This window comes from Pelobates fuscus, chromosome 3, assembly GCF_036172605.1.
Source record: "Pelobates fuscus isolate aPelFus1 chromosome 3, aPelFus1.pri, whole genome shotgun sequence".
Classification (NCBI taxonomy): Eukaryota; Metazoa; Chordata; class Amphibia; order Anura; family Pelobatidae; genus Pelobates; species Pelobates fuscus.
In genome coordinates, this window is record NC_086319.1 from 317,366,990 (window position 1) to 317,385,089 (window position 18,100).

Genomic DNA, 18,100 nt, shown 5'->3' on the forward strand with positions numbered 1-18,100 from the left:
CTCTGCTCATCTTGACTCGTGTCTCTGACTGCTTCTCTGCGATTTCCAACTGGATGGCTGCCCACTTCCTTAAACTCAACCTGTCCGAAACAGAACTTCTGGTCTTTCCTCCCTCAAGTGTCTGTCTCCCTCCAAGTCAACGGCGCCACCATCATCTCTACCTCGCAGGCTCGCTGCCTATGTGTTCTCTTTGACTCAGACCTCTCCTTCACCTCTCATGTCCAGTCGATCGCCAAATCCTGACGCTTCCATCTCAAAAACATAGCTTGCATCCGCCCCTATTAACACCAGACACGACTAAGGTGCTGGTCCATTCTGTTGTTCTTTCTCGCTTTGACTACTGCAATCCCCTTCTTAGTGGTCTTACGTGTTCCCAGATTGCACTGCTGCAATCTATAATGAATGCAGCGTCGAGGCTCATTTTCCTGTCCACCCGCACCTCCCACGCCTCCCCCCCTCCCCCCCTCTGTCAGTCCCCTCAGACTGAGTTATTCTGTTATATTTCACATGACATTTTCTCAGTGTTGCATGTTTTAAAAGAGTGGTGTAGGTACATGATCTCAAGGGTACACATTAACATTGTTCTCCACTAGATGGTGTTATTGTAAAATCTAGATAAATGTACTATTGCTAATTTCGGTGACTGCATATTCTCTTTTCCTTTTCATAGTGATGCCTAATGCCGTGACTGTGCACTGGAATGATTGTCATAATCTCTATTTCTACCTACTCGGAGCACCTTCTAAGGATAAGTCAGGTAATAGATCTAATCGAAGCACAGGAATAGATCAATTTAGAGTCTACACGTAATTGCTACTTTTTTGGGGAACAATAATTAATTCTGCAGACAGGCAGGGTTTAGCATACATTTGAAATCAATTAATTAATCAATGCAGTTCCTTTAGGAATTCTAGATGTAATGAATTAATCGATTTGTCATTGGGTGCATATTCACTATACTTTCTATCCCTGCTTCACATTAAAAAAGTAATTTACAAGTTTACCAAAATTAAGAAATAATAACTCAAAGGCTATACTGTATTGTCTTTGCTTTACTCACCTGTTTACAGAGGAGGCAGTATGCATTTGAGGTCTGTTTTACGGGATTGGTAGTTTTGTAACTCATTTCTAATCAAATAGAACAAAGCAAAATCCACACTAACCAAAGCTACAGACTATAGATCTATATTAACAATAAAAACAACCTTATGTCTCTAAATGCCAGAACAAGAGGGTCTTAGTAAATTGTTGGAAATCTAGAAATCCCTAATATAATGTATCATAATAATGGTTCCCCAAACTTAAAAAAGATCTTGCCGTTATAGACTTCCTGGGTATCAGTATTGAAGTTGTGTATATGTTGATCCAATAACGACTCCAGTAACGACTAGTATATGCAGCATTTTCAACAAATAAATAAAATTACCTTGTTTTCCGCTTTATTTTTCTTAATGAATGTTTATAGTATCCTCATTTGCAGTCGACATTTGCCAGTAGTTCTTAACTTGAGAATCAGAACCCATGTGGCCCCAGGACACTGCTTTAATTAGTTGTTTAATCTAGCAGCAATGCATTTTCTAGTGATTTGGGTAACCTTTTAGACACTGGGAAGAGTCTAATGGTGGACTTTTGCAGGATTTATTTTGTTATATATTTTATTTCCGTGGAAGAATAGGTCACTGAGAGCATTTTAACATTGAAGAATGGATCTAAACGCTAATGCCATGAACATAATTTGTGTTCCTCTCCTGAAAGGTTAGGAACAAATGATGTATGCACTGTATGAAGTCACATTCTATTTATCTAAGATCAGTGAAAGATCTGATCCTGTTGTGTGTTCATTTACTTATCAAATATTTTACGAGGAAAGATACATTAAGATTTCTCTCATTTTAAAGTATTTCTTGGGGAGTACATACAAATACAATGTTATACATATAACAGGAGACTTATAGGAATTCTTTATGAATACAGTGTTTTGTATAATGTAGACATGTACAACACAATCATAGATTAACAGTGAGTACAGTTGCTTTTTGATTGAAGGTAGATGGACGCAGATGTTTTTAGGGACTTCAGACTGGTGGCAAATATGATATTATCTGCAAAGTTATTCCATGTATGTGGAGTTCAATAGAAAGCTGCTTGACTGACCCCTTTTTTGACCATAGGGGATGGGAGCAGCAGGAGTAAGCATCCTGCTCGGGTAGTGTGGGAGTTTTCCTGAGAAGTGGTTGAGAACTAGTCAAGAAAGGTTAAGACTATATATGGTTTCAAGTGTTAACCAATTTAGTCATTGTAGCCAATTTAGTCATTTTAGCATACCATAATGATGAGTAATGTAGTTGCACTGGAGAACAAAGTGACACATCTTTATTTAGATATCTCTGCATTGCAGATACATTTTTTTATGTCCACAGAGTCTATCAGGATTTTTCATTAAATGGCGAATTGTCATTAATTTATACCCCCCTCTACTGCTATTAGCTAATGACAGGGGTGGCATTTTTCACCCTTGTCAAAGTTCCGCCTGGAGCCACAGTCCACCGGGACCAATGTATGGGCCGGCCCTTTTTTTTTTTAAAATTTGCATTTTATTTGCTTTTGCATATAAATCTTACAACATGACCAATATATGGAAAGAGTAAAGTAAAATATAAACATCATATAATGCTGTGTATGGGTCCTTATCTCAATTCTATCTAACAACTGAGAAACGTTAAGGATACATGATAAACATTAATGATACACGAGAGCTATGTAGATTCTGAGAATTTAACTCGTAATATCTAAGGTTCTAGTAGAGTGTCTCTGGACTTTTAGTTGTGTCTGCGGTCTCTTGGCTCTGATGGGGGGCTTGATTTGCCGTCCTCATGAGATATATCCTTGCTGGATCAATTCAGGTGGTGTTTCCCGAGCTCCGTGGCTTTTGCAGTGGGATGGTCTTAATAGCCGCGGAATCTAGTCTCCATCGTGGTGCAGTGTAGCCCTGAGCCATTGGGGTCGGTTTGTCGTGCCCCTTGGGGTCAGCTCGTTTCTTGGGTATAGGCTCTGGTGGCGTTTGCTGTCTTCTGTCTGCTAGTGCGTTGAGGCTTCGGAGGAAAGGTTCTGGATCCTCAGAGGAGGTGAGGGTGACTTGTCCTTCTCCCGACCATGCTAGGAGTGATCCATCCGCTCCCCATCTGTATTTCACGGAATTGTCTCTCAGTCTCTTTGCTATGGGTGCTAGCTTCCTCTTTTCTGCTAGCACTGCGAAAGGGAGATCGCTGTAAATCGCCAGTACGTTGTTTTCGTATTGTATGGTTTGTAGTTCCCTGGATCTGGCCATGATTGCGGCTCGCACCGCTATGTCTCTTGTGAAAGCAATTGTATCTCTCGGGGCGTCGCTGGGTGCTGCAGCTGACTTTTTCACCCTTAATGCTGCTTTTATGGCGGGGGAGGCTGCACAGCTGCTGATTCCCAAAGCTGCAATCATGTTCCCGACGAACTCCAACAGTTGCTCCCCCTCTACAGACTCTGGGATACCCCTGATGCGGATGTTCCTTTGTCTGTGTCTCGTTTCGAGTAAAGTCACTGCCCGCTGCATCTGGCGTACTTGTGCGGTAAGGTCCGCTATTTGGCTGCTGTTGCCTTGTATGTGGCTGTCCCTAGCGGATTCTCTCTCCTCTACCTCTCTCACCTTTTGGTGTATAATCCCCATTTCATTTTGGGCCTCTGCCAAATCCGCCTTCCAGACTTTCCTTAGGTCCGTTAGCAGCCTCTTGATGTCCCCTTTAGTGGATGGGGATGAGTCTTCTTCCGACTCCGAGGTGTGGGGGGTCTCCCCTTGTGCGGAGGAGGGAATCGATTCCTCTCCCTCCTGAGAGTCTTCAGAGGCTTCTGGGTCTGTGTGGGCCTCGGGCGCCATCCTGGGCTGCGGCCGCGGTTCAGGCCTGTTAAATGAGAGCCTGATATCTGGCATATGAGGGGGCTCAGGACGTTGTCTTTGTCTGTTCTTGCGTCCCATTTCGCTCTCTGGGGGTTCGTGGTTCTTGTTCTGTGAATTAGGCTTCGTTGTTACGGCTTTTTTTCTCTTTTATTGTGGATTCCTGTCGGAGCTCCACAGATAGACGTCTGGTTCAGTGCTCTGCCGGCCACGCCCCCCATGGGCCGGCCCTTTTTAAGGATACTTAAATAGATCACCCAATTTAGGATCTAAATTAAGAAGGATCCATTGCTTCGGAATAAAGCATCTAATCTGTTCTGACTGTCTCTGAAAAGTTAAAAACCAGGGGGATTCTCCCAACATCTCATACCTTCCTATTAGTCCTTTGTGCTAAATATGATTTTATTGACATGAAAGAACAGAGCTCAATGAACAGAAGTAGCAAACTGCAGTAATTGTTATATATACAATATACAGATTAGGGAACAGCGTTATACATGCATCATGAAAAGGGCTAGCAGTACAGCATGAAACCAATGTTTACTTCTTTTCCCTGTTACAAAAGATGAGAACAGAAGACTATGTGAACCTATAATTAGACTGCAGAACGCAATAAAATCATATTACAGAAAGCAAGATGCTGGTGGAAAATATAAGATAAAGAAAACCATGAATAAAGCTGTAATACACTGCCAAGCATTAAATTGTAAATATAAGAGACCAAGAGGAATGGACCGACTGGTATATGTGGGGCACTGCATACATTGGGGTGACTAATACATTTGCAATGCATACGAATGGAGTCTAACTATAATGAACTTGTTGCTCAGGAGTCCAGAAGACATGTCTTGTTATATCCAATCTGAGTACAGTGGGACCTCGGTTTATGAATTTAATGCGTTCTCCAGGGCGTTTTTTATTGCGAAAAATTTGTAAACCGAAACACAGTTTCCCATAGGAATGCATTGAAAACTAATTAATCCGTTCTGGAGGTCAGAAAAAAGTCAAAATGAGCTGGCTTGGAAACCAACCCACAATGCAGAACACACAATAAAAGGCATACAAATGACTAAGGTCAGCTCCCTACCTTTCCACAGCTTGAGAAATGCACCATAAAGTCCCAAAACAACTGCAAACAATTTCCAGAATGGCTCCAAAACTCAATGCAAAAGCCGCTCCAACACCTCCACACTCTACGCCACGTGCTACCCACAGGCTCCAGCATGCAGAGGGTGGTGCTATAAACCTCCCAGGTGCAATGCATCCTGGGGAAACTTGCTTTGTATTGCAAAAATCTTTTGTAAACCGAGGCATTATTTTCAATGGATTTTCATTTGTAAACCAAAAATTATGTTAACCGAGGCGTTTGTAAACTGAGATCCCACTATATTTATTATTTGAACCTCAGATAAGAAAGAAAAAAAATCTAGTTAGCGCTAGATATACCATTAAATGTATGAGGGGGTATATCATGATGCATAAATTCTATAGCAATTCTCGGTAGCTCATTTTACAGTGCGGATATTACTACTAATAAGCAGGGCCAGACTGAGAACTAAAAGCAGTCTTTAAAAAAGATTCTATACCAGCCCCATAATGTGTCGTGCCAGCATAATGTGCAGATATGGAGGCGGATAAAAAAAACAAAAAAACACTTAGAAACTTAAAACTATAACACAAAACGTGAAAGAAAGCACTCATAGGGCTTCAAAATAAACAAAAGAGCAAATTTATTTTAAGGAGACGTGCATTTGCATATAGTCAATGTTTAGGTCCAACTACCTTGACATATTAAGAAAAGTTTGGTAATGGGACTGAAATGGTGAATGTATGTTTTTTTTGTTACAAAAAATGACGTTATCTTGTTGATTTTGAAGTCCTATCAGTGTGCTCTTCACTTTGGCTGAGATAATCAAACTTGATGATCTCAGCCAATCAAATGCTTTCCCATAGGAAAGCACTGGGAGGCAGTTGCACATGTGTGGCAAAACACTGCGCTTCGCCACACCAATCAGCATCTTCTTACAGAGAATAATTTGATCAGTGCAACTCTATGGGGAGCGTTCAGCGCCTTCTTAACCCTCCATATGTCCCAATAGCCCCCTCACAGCCCTCCAAATGTCTGCCTGCTTGGCCACGTTACATTCTGTGACCGGTAGTAGGGGAGTGCTACCCTGTAACTGCGCCGTGCGGACTGTGCACACTAGGTGGCCATGCTCTGGCCCGAATGTATGCCGGCCCACCAGGAAATTTCCCGTTATCCCGGTTGGCCAATCCAGCCCTGCTAATAAGGTGACCATAACAAATTTAATGAAGCAAGAAAGCCCAAGTTCCAGTTTTTTTTGGGGGGGGGGAGGGCGGGGACATGCCGCGCCGATACCAGGAGCAGTGACAAGTAATACTTTGTATATTATTTTGAAACCTTTGCCCCTCTAATTTAAGACTGTCCTCTTGTTGTGGTAGTTTTTCTTCTTTTAAATATAGTCTCCTCCTTTACTGTGTTGATTCCCTTTATGTATTTAAATGTTTCTATCATATCCCCCCTTCTCGTCTTTCCTCCAAGCTATACATGTTACGTTCCTTTAACCTTTTCTGGTAAGTTTTATCCTGTAATCCATGAACCAGTTTTGTAGCCCTTCTCTGAACTCTCTCCAAAGTATTAAGATCATTCTGGAGATATGGTCTCCAGTACTGCGTACAATACTCCATGAGGTCTCACCAGTGTTCTGTACAATGGCATGAGCAGCACTTCCCTCTTTCTACTGCTAATACCTCTCCCTATACAACCAAGCATTCTGCTAGCATTTCCTGCTGCTCTATTACATTGTCTGTCTACCTTTAAGTGATCTGAAATAATTACCCCTAAATCACTTTCCTCAGATGTTGAGGAACATCAACACTTTCCTCAGATGTTGAGTGCCCTCAGGGCACTATAGTGTCAGGAAAACCACTTTGTTTTCCTGACACTATAGTGATCCTTTAAATATTCTGTACTCTGCCCTTGGGTTTTTACACCCAAGATGCATTATCTTGCAATTATCCACATTAAATGTCAGCTGCCACAACTCTGACCATTTGTCTAATTAACCTAAATCATTTGCCATTTGGCTAATTGCTCCTGGAACATCATACCCGTTGCAAATCTTAGTATCATCAGCAAAAAGACATACCTTACCATCAAGACCTTCTGCAATATCACTAATAAAAATGTTAAAGAGAATTGGCCAAAGTACAGATCCCTGAGGTACCTGTCAGGGTACCTGAGGCCTCTACCTCTAAGGGAGGTAGAGATTTGGTGGTTTGCCCGTCCAGGCGAGCTGTTTCCTTCGTTCCTCGCGGTTCATCCAGTCACTTAAACACCGGCCGCGAGGAATCCACGTCCTTTTCTAGCAGGACGCTCAATACGTGACGTCATGACGCTATCACGAGCGACCTGTCACTCAAGTGTCCGATATCCAATCGGCACTTGTCAGAGGCGTGATTACCATCCAGAGCCAGGGTATTTAAGCTTACTTCTCTCTTCAGCTCATTGCCCTGTCGTGGTTCTAGCTTGTCTAGTCACTCAGTGCTCTGGTATTCTAGTTTTCTCTATTTGGTTTTGACTCGGCTTGTTGTACTACCCTGCTTCTCTGTTCTCCCTTGACCCGGCTTGTCTCTCGCTTATCTGTCTTCCCGTTCCCTCGACCTCGGCTTGTCTCTGACTATTCTCTATTACTCTCGGTACGTTAGTCCGGCCATTCTAAGGCCCGGTATACGTACCTTTCCACTCTTTGTACTCTGCGTGTTGGATCCCTGTCCCGATCCTGACATTACGACAGGGCCAATGGATCCTGCAGGTACAAACAGTCAGCTTGGTTCTTCTGATCCCAGGTTTGACGCCATGGAGCATAGGATGGATCAGATGGCTCTAGCACTACAGGCACTTTTGTCTCGTGCTAGTAACCCACCTGAGGAGACACGTACTCCTTCTATTTCTCCTGCAGTCTCAGGTCTAGAGGTAGCCACTGTAGGTGCTTCTTCCCGTATTACCCCACCAGTACGTTATGGCGGGTCACCGGAGAAGTGCCGTGGTTTTCTGAACCAGATCAGCATCCATTTCGAATTACAACCCCGCTCTTATCCTACAGATAGAGCGAAGGTTGGATTTGTTATTACTTTACTCATTGAGAAAGCTCTGAGATGGGCCAATCCTTTATGGGAGAATGATAATCCACTAGTCTATAATTATAATGCCTTTGTAGCTGCGTTTAGAAGAACTTTTGACCCTCCTGGTAGAAAGGTCAATGCAGCTAGATTACTGTTGCGCCTTAGACAGGACAATCGAACACTTGTGGACTATGCACTAGAGTTCAGGTCCTTGGCGGCAGAAGTTAAGTGGAACGAACAGGCTTATATAGATGTGTTTCTGAATGGGTTATCAGATGTAATTCTTGACGAGGTCGCTACTAGAGAACTCCCTGAGAATTTGGAGGATTTAATTTCTTTTATATCTCGTATTGATGAACGCATAAGAGAGAGGCAGAACACTCGAGATAGGACCCGTAGACCCTCCTTTAAACTAGCGCCTACCTTTCAAAATTCTGAGTTCGAGGACTTACGTATTTCTGAACCTATGCAGATAGGCAGTACTCATCTCACAGAGAGAGAGAGACAGTACAGAAGAAGGGAGGGTTTATGTATGTATTGTGGAGTCAGAGGACATTTACGCCTAAATTGTCCTAATCGTTCGGGAAACGCTCGCACCTAAGTTTCTCTAGAGGACAGGCCTTGGGTGTTTCTACTTTGTCCTCTATTCACAACTACAAAGAGTTCAGGCTTCTGTTACCCGTTTCTTTGAGGTGGGAGAAGGGAGTAGTAAAGACTATGGCACTAATCGATTCTGGAGCTGCTGAGAGCTTTATAGATCAGGGTTTTGTTGCCAAGCATGCTATCCCATCCCAGTTAAAAGAGACACCACTGGCTGTTGAGGCCATCGATGGTAGACCGTTACTTGAGCCTGTTATTTTCCATGAGACCATACCGATTAACTTAACTGTTGGCATCCTACATAAAGAGGATATATCCTTAATGCTCATTTCTTCTCCGTCTATTCCCATAGTCCTGGGGTACTCCTGGTTGAGGAGACACAACCCTATTATTAATTGGGAGTCAGGGGAGATAGTTTCGTGGGGAAAGAATTGTCAAGAAAAATGCTTGCGGAAGGTCTTACCTCTCGGATTAACTAACACATCGACTACCTCTGACAATCCTACAGAGACACAAATTCCGCCTCAGTATCTAGATTTAAAGGCAGTATTTGACAAAAAGAAAGCCGATACCTTACCCCCACACAGGTCCTTTGATTGCAAAATTAACCTACTCCCTGGTACCATGCCTCCCAGAGGTCATGTATACCCATTATCTACGAAAGAGAACTCAGTTCTAGAGGAGTATATTCACGAGAATTTAGACAAGGGATTCATCAGGAGGTCCTCCTCCCCTGCCGGGGCTGGATTTTTTTTTGTTAAAAAGAAAGATGGTTCTTTGAGACCTTGTATTGATTATCGAGGCTTGAATAAGATAACCATTAAAAATGCCTACCCGATTCCCTTGATCACCGAACTCTTCGATCGTTTGAAGGGCTCTACAATTTTCACCAAGTTAGACCTCAGAGGGGCATATAACTTGGTGAGAATCCAGCAGGGACATGAGTGGATGACGGCATTCAATACTCGCTATGGTCACTATGAATATACGGTTATGCCTTTTGGGTTATGCAATGCACCAGCGGTATTCCAAGATCTGATAAATGAGGTTCTTAGGGAATTTCAGCAAGAGTGCGTCATTGTATACCTAGATGATATACTTATACATTCTAGTGAGATTGAGACTCATCACAAGCAAGTCAGGAGGGTTTTGCACAAGCTTCTTCAGCATGGTTTGTACTGCAAGTTGGAGAAATGTAGCTTTGATCAAACCCAGGTAACCTTTCTCGGCTATGTGATCTCTGGGGAGGGATTTAAGATGGATCCGGATAAACTCCAGTCCATTCTAGAGTGGCCTTTACCCAAAGGTCTTAAAGCCGTACAGAGATTTATTGGTTTTTCCAATTATTATAGGCGCTTTATTAAGGGCTATTCTTCAATTATCGCACCTATCACTAATATGACCAAACAGGGGGCTGATACTAAGAATTGGACTACTGAAGCTCTTCTTGCGTTCAAAACTCTCAAGGAGCTTTTCGCTTCCGCTCCAATTTTAGTTCACCCCGACACTTCCCTGCCTTTTCTGCTTGAGGTAGACGCATCAGAGACTGGTTTAGGTGCTGTCCTATCTCAAAGGTTGGGTGTTGATAAACCATTACATCCTTGTGGATTTTTCTCTAAAAAATTGTCCGGTACTGAGAGCAGATATGACATTGGTGACAGAGAATTACTAGCGGTTATCAAAGCTTTGAAAGAGTGGAGACATTTATTGGAAGGTACTTTACATCCTGTTACCATTCTAACAGACCACAAAAATTTGTCTTATATCGGAGAGGCCAAGCGTTTGTCCTCCAGGCAGGCTCGTTGGTCATTGTTTCTTACCCATTTCAATTACGTTCTGACTTACAGACCTGGCTCAAAGAATTCTAAAGCCGATGCGCTATCTCGCCAATTTGAGCCTTCTGCTTCAGTTGAACCACTTGTGTCCTCCATTGTACCCAAATGCAATATTATTGCTAATACCAGTCTTAAAATTCATTCTCCGCTACTTGACCAGATCTTGAAGTCACAACATCTAGCTCCCGGAAACACTCCTGAGGGAAGAAACTTTGTTCCTCCTGAACTTCAACTGGAGCTCTTACAATGTTTTCACGAAAGTAAGATAGCTGGTCATCCTGGTATTCGCAAGACATACTCTCTGATATCCAAGGATTTCTGGTGGCCTTCACTTCGAAAAGATATTGAGGAGTTCGTCGCAGCTTGTGAGACTTGTGCCAAGACTAAACTACCTCATGCTTCTCCATGTGGCCTGTTACACCCCTTGGACGTTCCTGAGAAACCTTGGTCCTGTTTGTCCATAGACTTTATCGTTGATTTACCTGCTTCCAAGAGACAAACTGTTATTCTCACGGTGGTGGATAGATTTACTAAGATGGCTCATTTCGTACCATTACCTAAACTTCCGACTTCTCCTGAATTGGCGGAGATTTTTGCGAGAGAGGTTTTTCGCCTGCATGGGATTCCTTCGGAGATTGTTTCTGATAGAGGTTCTCAATTTGTCTCACGTTTCTGGAGATCCTTTTGTTCTCAAATGGGTATCAAATTGAACTTCTCCTCTGCCTATCACCCTCAGTCTAACGGAGCTGCTGAACGTACTAATCAAAAGATCGAACAGTATCTACGTTGCTTTGTTTCCGAACACCAGGACGATTGGGTCGGTCTGATTCCTTGGGCGGAGTTCGCACACAATAACCTTGTTTGTGATTCAACTCGCTCTAGCCCTTTCTTCATGAACTATGGCTTTCATCCTTCGATTTTTCCTTCGGTTTCCTCTTCTCAGGGGATACCGTCGGTTGATGATCATGTCGCCAACCTGAAGAGATTATGGGATCAGACTCGGCAAATTCTATTACATAGTTCTTCGTTGTTCAAGAAACACGCTGACAAGCATAGAAGAGCGGCTCCTGTTTTTGTTCCTGGGGATAGGGTATGGTTGAGTACTAAGAATATTCGCCTAAAAGTCCCATCTATGAAGTTTGCTCCTCGCTACATAGGCCCTTACAGGATTCTCACTCGTATCAACCCGGTTGCGTATCGCCTTGCTCTGCCACCTGCCTTACGCATTCCTAACTCTTTTCATGTCTCCTTGTTGAAACCTCTTATTTGCAACAAATTCTCCTCTAAGGTTTCCTCCCCTCGTCCTGTTCAGGTGGAGGGTCGGGAGGAGTACGAGGTCAGCTCCATCATTGATTCCAGAATTTCAAGGGGAAAATTGCAATATCTGGTCAACTGGAGGGGATATGGTCCTGAGGAGAGGAGTTGGGTACCTCAGGAGGACGTTCATGCGTCTCGCCTTCGCAGAGCATTTCACCTCCGCTTCCCATCTCGCCCCGGTTCCTTCCGCCCGGTGGGCGTATCTGAGAGGGGGGGTACTGTCAGGGTACCTGAGGCCTCTACCTCTAAGGGAGGTAGAGATTTGGTGGTTTGCCCGTCCAGGCGAGCTGTTTCCTTCGTTCCTCGCGGTTCATCCAGTCACTTAAACACCGGCCGCGAGGAATCCACGTCCTTTTCTAGCAGGACGCTCAATACGTGACGTCATGACGCTATCACGAGCGACCTGTCACTCAAGTGTCCGATATCCAATCGGCACTTGTCAGAGGCGTGATTACCATCCAGAGCCAGGGTATTTAAGCTTACTTCTCTCTTCAGCTCATTGCCCTGTCGTGGTTCTAGCTTGTCTAGTCACTCAGTGCTCTGGTATTCTAGTTTTCTCTATTTGGTTTTGACTCGGCTTGTTGTACTACCCTGCTTCTCTGTTCTCCCTTGACCCGGCTTGTCTCTCGCTTATCTGTCTTCCCGTTCCCTCGACCTCGGCTTGTCTCTGACTATTCTCTATTACTCTCGGTACGTTAGTCCGGCCATTCTAAGGCCCGGTATACGTACCTTTCCACTCTTTGTACTCTGCGTGTTGGATCCCTGTCCCGATCCTGACAGTACCCCACTGGTAACAATTGCTTTGAATATACTCCATTCACTATGGAGCATATAACTTAACACAGACAAGTAAGTACCTGCTTTGTGGGTGCAAAGAATTGTAGATGAAAATTTAAATTACAATATACAAATAATCCAAAGCAAAAATACAAAAATATTATCTTTATTACTCACAAACAGTTCAAATGTATCACTAGGGGTCAATATACATCCCAAATGCAAATCCACACAGGTAAGTAATGTTAATATGTACAAATGCTTATTACATGTTTCACAGTAAGATATGATTACCATCAGAATACAAAATTGTGTAAAATCACCCCATACAGTGCAAAAAAAAAACCAAAAACACACATTTGTAATGAGTGTTACCTTCTAATAGGGTCTGGCTGGAAAATGATATCAGAAACCACCCAACGTTTCGGCTGAACAAGCCTTTGTCAGTAATAACTCAGATGTACTACACATAGGAAGGTACAAGTGGAAAAAGGCGGTAAACCCGACCCCTACATGTCAGGATCGGCCATAGTAACTAAAAACATAGGCCCAAACAAAATCAAATCCTGTGGTGAAAACTGGCAACCAGTTTCCATACAGTGCCATTCGTATATGTCCATATGCAGAAGCATTACATAATAAGGAACCATCTGGCAGCAAAATAAAAATGTGATATTGGTCAAGTGCCCAGTGCCCGGCCACACATTCAAAACTTACTTAAATGTAGGAAAACCAGTTTCTTTTCCACCTGATTTTGCGTATTACTAATTTTTATGAATTTGTATATAGACTGTATACTGACCCCTTCTGATATATTTGAACTGATTGAATGTAATCATCATTCTAAGATCATTCTTATTGTTGCTATTGATGTGCATTTGGGATTATTTGTATATTGTAGTATAACTTCTGGAGCACTAGGGGAAGTGGTCTGTCCCTAATTCTTTGCACTCACTGATTTGGCATTTGTCTGTATTAAGTTGTGTTCTTCTACGTTGACTAATTACAGTTAAATTTAATCATAATGTTTTCTTGAGGATTGCTTAGTTAAAAGGGCACCTGTCGTGCCGATAACAACTTGTGCTCTTGATGTTCCTGCTGACAATGAGTCCAGTGTGTCTGCGTCGCACAGGAGGTTTGTCCTGCTTAGGAAACAATCCCCAAGCAGGACAAGTCAATGAACACCTTGGGGGGAACGAGCGCTGACCTAGGTGGGTGTTACAGAATTGTAACCCCCACCTCTATAAGGAAAATGTGGAACTCAATTAGAGGGTAAGGTAAGTGCCTGATACAGTTGCAAGAAAAAGTATGTGAACCCTTTGGAATGATATGGATTTCTGCACAAATTGGTCATAAAATGTGATCTGATCATCATCTAAGTCACAACAACAGACAATCACAGTCTGCTTAAACTAATAACACACAAATAATGTAATGTTGGCATGTTTTTATTGAACACACCATGTAAACATTCACAGTGCAGGTGGAAAAAGTATGTGAACCCTTGGATTTAATAACTGGTTGAACCTCCTTTGGCAGCAATAACTTCAACCAAACGTTTCCTGTAGTTGCAGATCAGACGTGCACAACGGTCAGGAGTAATTCTTGACCATTCGTCTTTACAGAACTGTTTCAGTTCAGCAATATTCTTGGGATGTCTGGTGTGAATCGCTTTCTTGAGGTCATGCCACAGCATGTCAATCGGGTTGAGGTCAGGACTCTAACTGGGCCACTTCAGAAGGCGTATTTTCTTCTGTTTAAGCCATTCTGTTGTTGATTTACTTCTATACTTTGGGTCATTGTCCTGTTGCAACACCCATCTTCTGTTGAGCTTCAGCTGGTAGACAGATGGCCTTAAGTTCTCCTGCAAAATGTCTTGATAAACTTGGGAATTCATTTTTCCTTCGATAGCAATCCGTCCAGGCCCTGACGCAGCAAAGCAGCCCCAAACCATGATTCCCCCACCACCATACTACACAGTTGGGATGAGGTTTTGATGTTGGTGTGCTGTGCCTCTTTTTCGCCACACATAGTGTTGTGTGTTTCTTCCAAACAACTCAACTTTGCAATGCTTCTTGTGAAAAGCAAACCCAGAACTGGTGTGTGTTTTTTATAGGGCAGGGCAGCTGTAACCAACACCTCCAATCTCATCTCATTGATTTGACTCCAGTTGGCTGACATCTCACTCCAATTAGCTCTTGGAGATGTCATTAGTCTAGGGGTTCACATACTTTTTCCACCTGCACTGTGAATGTTTACATGGTGTGTTCAATAAAAACATGGCAACATTTCATTCTTTGTGTGTTATTAGTTTAAGCAGACTGTGATTGTCTATTGTTGTGACTTAGATGATGATCAGATCACATTTTATGACCAATTTGTGCAGAAATCCATATCATTCCAAAGGGTTCACATACTTTTTCTTGCAACTGTAGATTCGCTTTAAGTAATTTCGACTTTGTACTTTTGAAAATGTTATGCTAGTATTTAAAGAATGCTTATTTTTAGCAATCTATCTTTCAACCACTGAGAAAACATCCTGTAACAAAGCCTCATGTTGTGAAAAATTGGATTTAATTGCATAGATGATGGTGTTCTGTAACTTTACTCAAAATTCACATTTAGCACAGTCACACTGAGGGATTGACCAACTCCTATCAGTAATGCTATAGGAAGACGATAGCCTAAAAACAAAACATATTTTATTAATTCATCTAAATGTTATCAGCACATGGCCATATAATACATTGTAAACAACACAATACATAACATTTATTGATCCGTTCCATATATAGCTCAGAAATGATTGCCCTAACAGCTCTTGTTATACCTTTCAGAGATCGAACCAAAACCTGATCTTGTTTGGCCCTGTGCCGCTGCCATCACTTGTTCAGCAGTGAGCTCATGTTTTTACTTAGCACTTGGACTGCAAGACGGGACTCTTACTATATGGGACATGAAATATTCTGGTGAGATTTACTCAGACTTTAAGTTGACACTGTGCAGTAGATCAGTGGAGTGTGAGTGTGTTGTAATAAATCAAGGATCGCATTTAAACGATAAAGAAGGTACAATGTGTGTGAACCCTTTTTTTCCTTACACAGGTTTCCCATTAGCAGTTGTTGATCTTCCAGAAGGAAAGTGCATGGATAGCCTGTATTTCCTAGAATGCCATACTGCTAATAGAGACTCTCCACCTACACCCAGAGCTCAGCTTCTGGTGTGGTGCACAGACAAATCCCTCTATCTATTGACCGGTGCAGAAGGCACAGAAAGCAACATTGTTCTGATACGGGAAAGGTGGGTCTTGATGATACTTGGTAGTATTATATTCTTACTTTTTAATATACTGGAACAAATTTTAAGCCTACCGAACTATATTATTTGTAACAAGGTAGCACAGTAAATCAGGGGTTTTGAAGCTTTCTTCAAAGGCAATCACATGGTCTAGATATAAGTTAGGGATCACTAATACTGTTCTAATGGGCATGACGAGAAAACAGGGGATGAGAAGCATTTCAGTGAAAAAAAAAAAGAATGACATTATTTTAGATTCAGAATTTTGTAAAATAAAAATTAGTACTTTGTATACCAGCTTGAAATATATTTTGTAGAATGCAAAACAACCTGGACCTATAATGGCTTCATGTGCATTTAGAGAGTAGGAACTATATGTAATTTATATATTTTGTATAAACTTTCATACATACACTGTTTTTTCATAAAGATTGTTTTGGAAAAACGTATATATGCTGCATTGGAATTTCAATGAATTTCAATGAAATTCCAACACAATCAAAAAGATATCGTTTGATAAAGTAGGGACTCCCATCCCCCACAAGCGCCAACATGTAAGCAGGGATGTCTATTGTAAAGAATGCAAAGACCCACATGTGACAGTGCTACTTACAACTGTATCAATTGTTTAAAAGGAGGTGAGGTTTTACCCCAGAGTGCTATTGACAGAACCTGTTCTCCTGGCCACTTCCTCCTCCGGACCCTGCTTCAATGCAGAAGTGATTGCTAAGGAGCCGGTGACTAGCATAGAGTGTCAGCTGATGCTCACCAGTTCCCATTTAAAAGTTTCCACAATGAAGCAGACACCATAGGAGGTGGCAGAGTGGCCAGGACCATCAAGAAACGTCAGGTGCCCATGCAATTTAGATGTGGAACACAACTAGTTAATAACATACATGTCACCTATTTTCAGACCTATAAAAAGGGACAAACACACAGGTCAAATATCACCAACATGGATCTAATTTGTTTGGCATTAACCTAGCATTCTTAGCATATTTTTCATAATAAAAAATTTAAGCCTGGTTTTATGTAAATAATTATCTCTATGTGCATCATTACAAGTAGAGAATGGTAAAGATATTTTTGGGTTGTGATAATATTGAAACCGAACATAAAATACCAACCAAAGTTTACAAACTGCAATCAAAACCAAATGCAAGACCGAGGCCACTATCAGAATACAACATAATAACATTGTAGAAAAAGTTTATTATTGAAATTTTATAATGAAATATATATCGAGAAATCTAGAAATGGATTTAATTTTCTTGTACCTTAACATCATATCTTAGTGATTTTCTTAACAAACTCTTATTTTATCCATTTATTTCTTAAAGCTCCATCAATTCTGATGCCCAGATTAGTGCCGTGATGCCAGTTCAATCCCTGCCTAATGGAGTAAGTCATCAGCAATTTTATCTAAATAATTTGTTATTGATCAAAATGTCTAACATTGATTTACAAAATCTATAAATATAATTAACATTTTTATTGCTCCCTCCATTTACGTAGGTACTTTTGTTTTATCGTAGCGGTATCGTAGAACTGATGGATATTTCACTGAAAGAAGCAGTTTGTCAGTTCTCTTTACCATTTTCCCACTGGGTGGCATTTCCTTGGCAACCTGTGTATGCATTTGATTCGGAGAACCTCTTCCTTTTTCTTAAAGGTGGGACACATTGACATTATTCAACTCCTGTCTACTCAGACACCTTTTATTCATGTCCTAACACACAAATATTACATAGTTACTTAGGCTTGCGTCCATCAAGTTTAGCCTTTCTCGCATATGTTTCTCCTGTTGAACCAAAATAAAGAAAAACACAGTTTGAAGTGCCTTACATTTTGCAACAAACTAGGAATAAATTCCTTCTCCACCCCAGAATGACAGTAAGATCTCTACTTGGATCCAGAAACTAATACCCTACCTCTTAAATAAATTATATTCCTGAATATTATGTTTTTGCAAGTATTCATCCAATGGCTGTGTAAACATCTCTACAAATGCCAGACACTGATTACAAAAATACCTATTGCTTTCTTGTGTAGAAAGACATGTATTCTTATTATCTTTTCTTATTATTATTAGCATATATATAGTGCCAACTTATACCGCAGCACTTTACAATATTATTAAGAGGACTTTAATGACAAATGAGACACAGTATTACAGATTTTGATAAAAACAATAGGCTAATTA

General features: G+C 41.5%; 1 protein-coding gene across 3 annotated transcripts in view; it reads left to right on the plus strand.

Moving 5' to 3' along the window:
• WDR93 (WD repeat domain 93) overlaps positions 1–18,100 on the plus strand; it is a 54,139-nt gene that overhangs the window by 29,405 nt on the left and 6,634 nt on the right. For 2 of the 3 annotated variants that reach the window (XM_063445642.1, XM_063445643.1), the window contains exons 10-14: positions 671–757; positions 15,438–15,569; positions 15,705–15,900; positions 17,238–17,298; positions 17,413–17,569. In XM_063445642.1, the coding sequence (XP_063301712.1) occupies positions 671–757; positions 15,438–15,569; positions 15,705–15,900; positions 17,238–17,298; positions 17,413–17,569 (633 nt within the window). The remainder of the gene's footprint in view (positions 1–670; positions 758–15,437; positions 15,570–15,704; positions 15,901–17,237; positions 17,299–17,412; positions 17,570–18,100) is intronic. The other variant, XM_063445644.1, reaches the window with a different exon arrangement.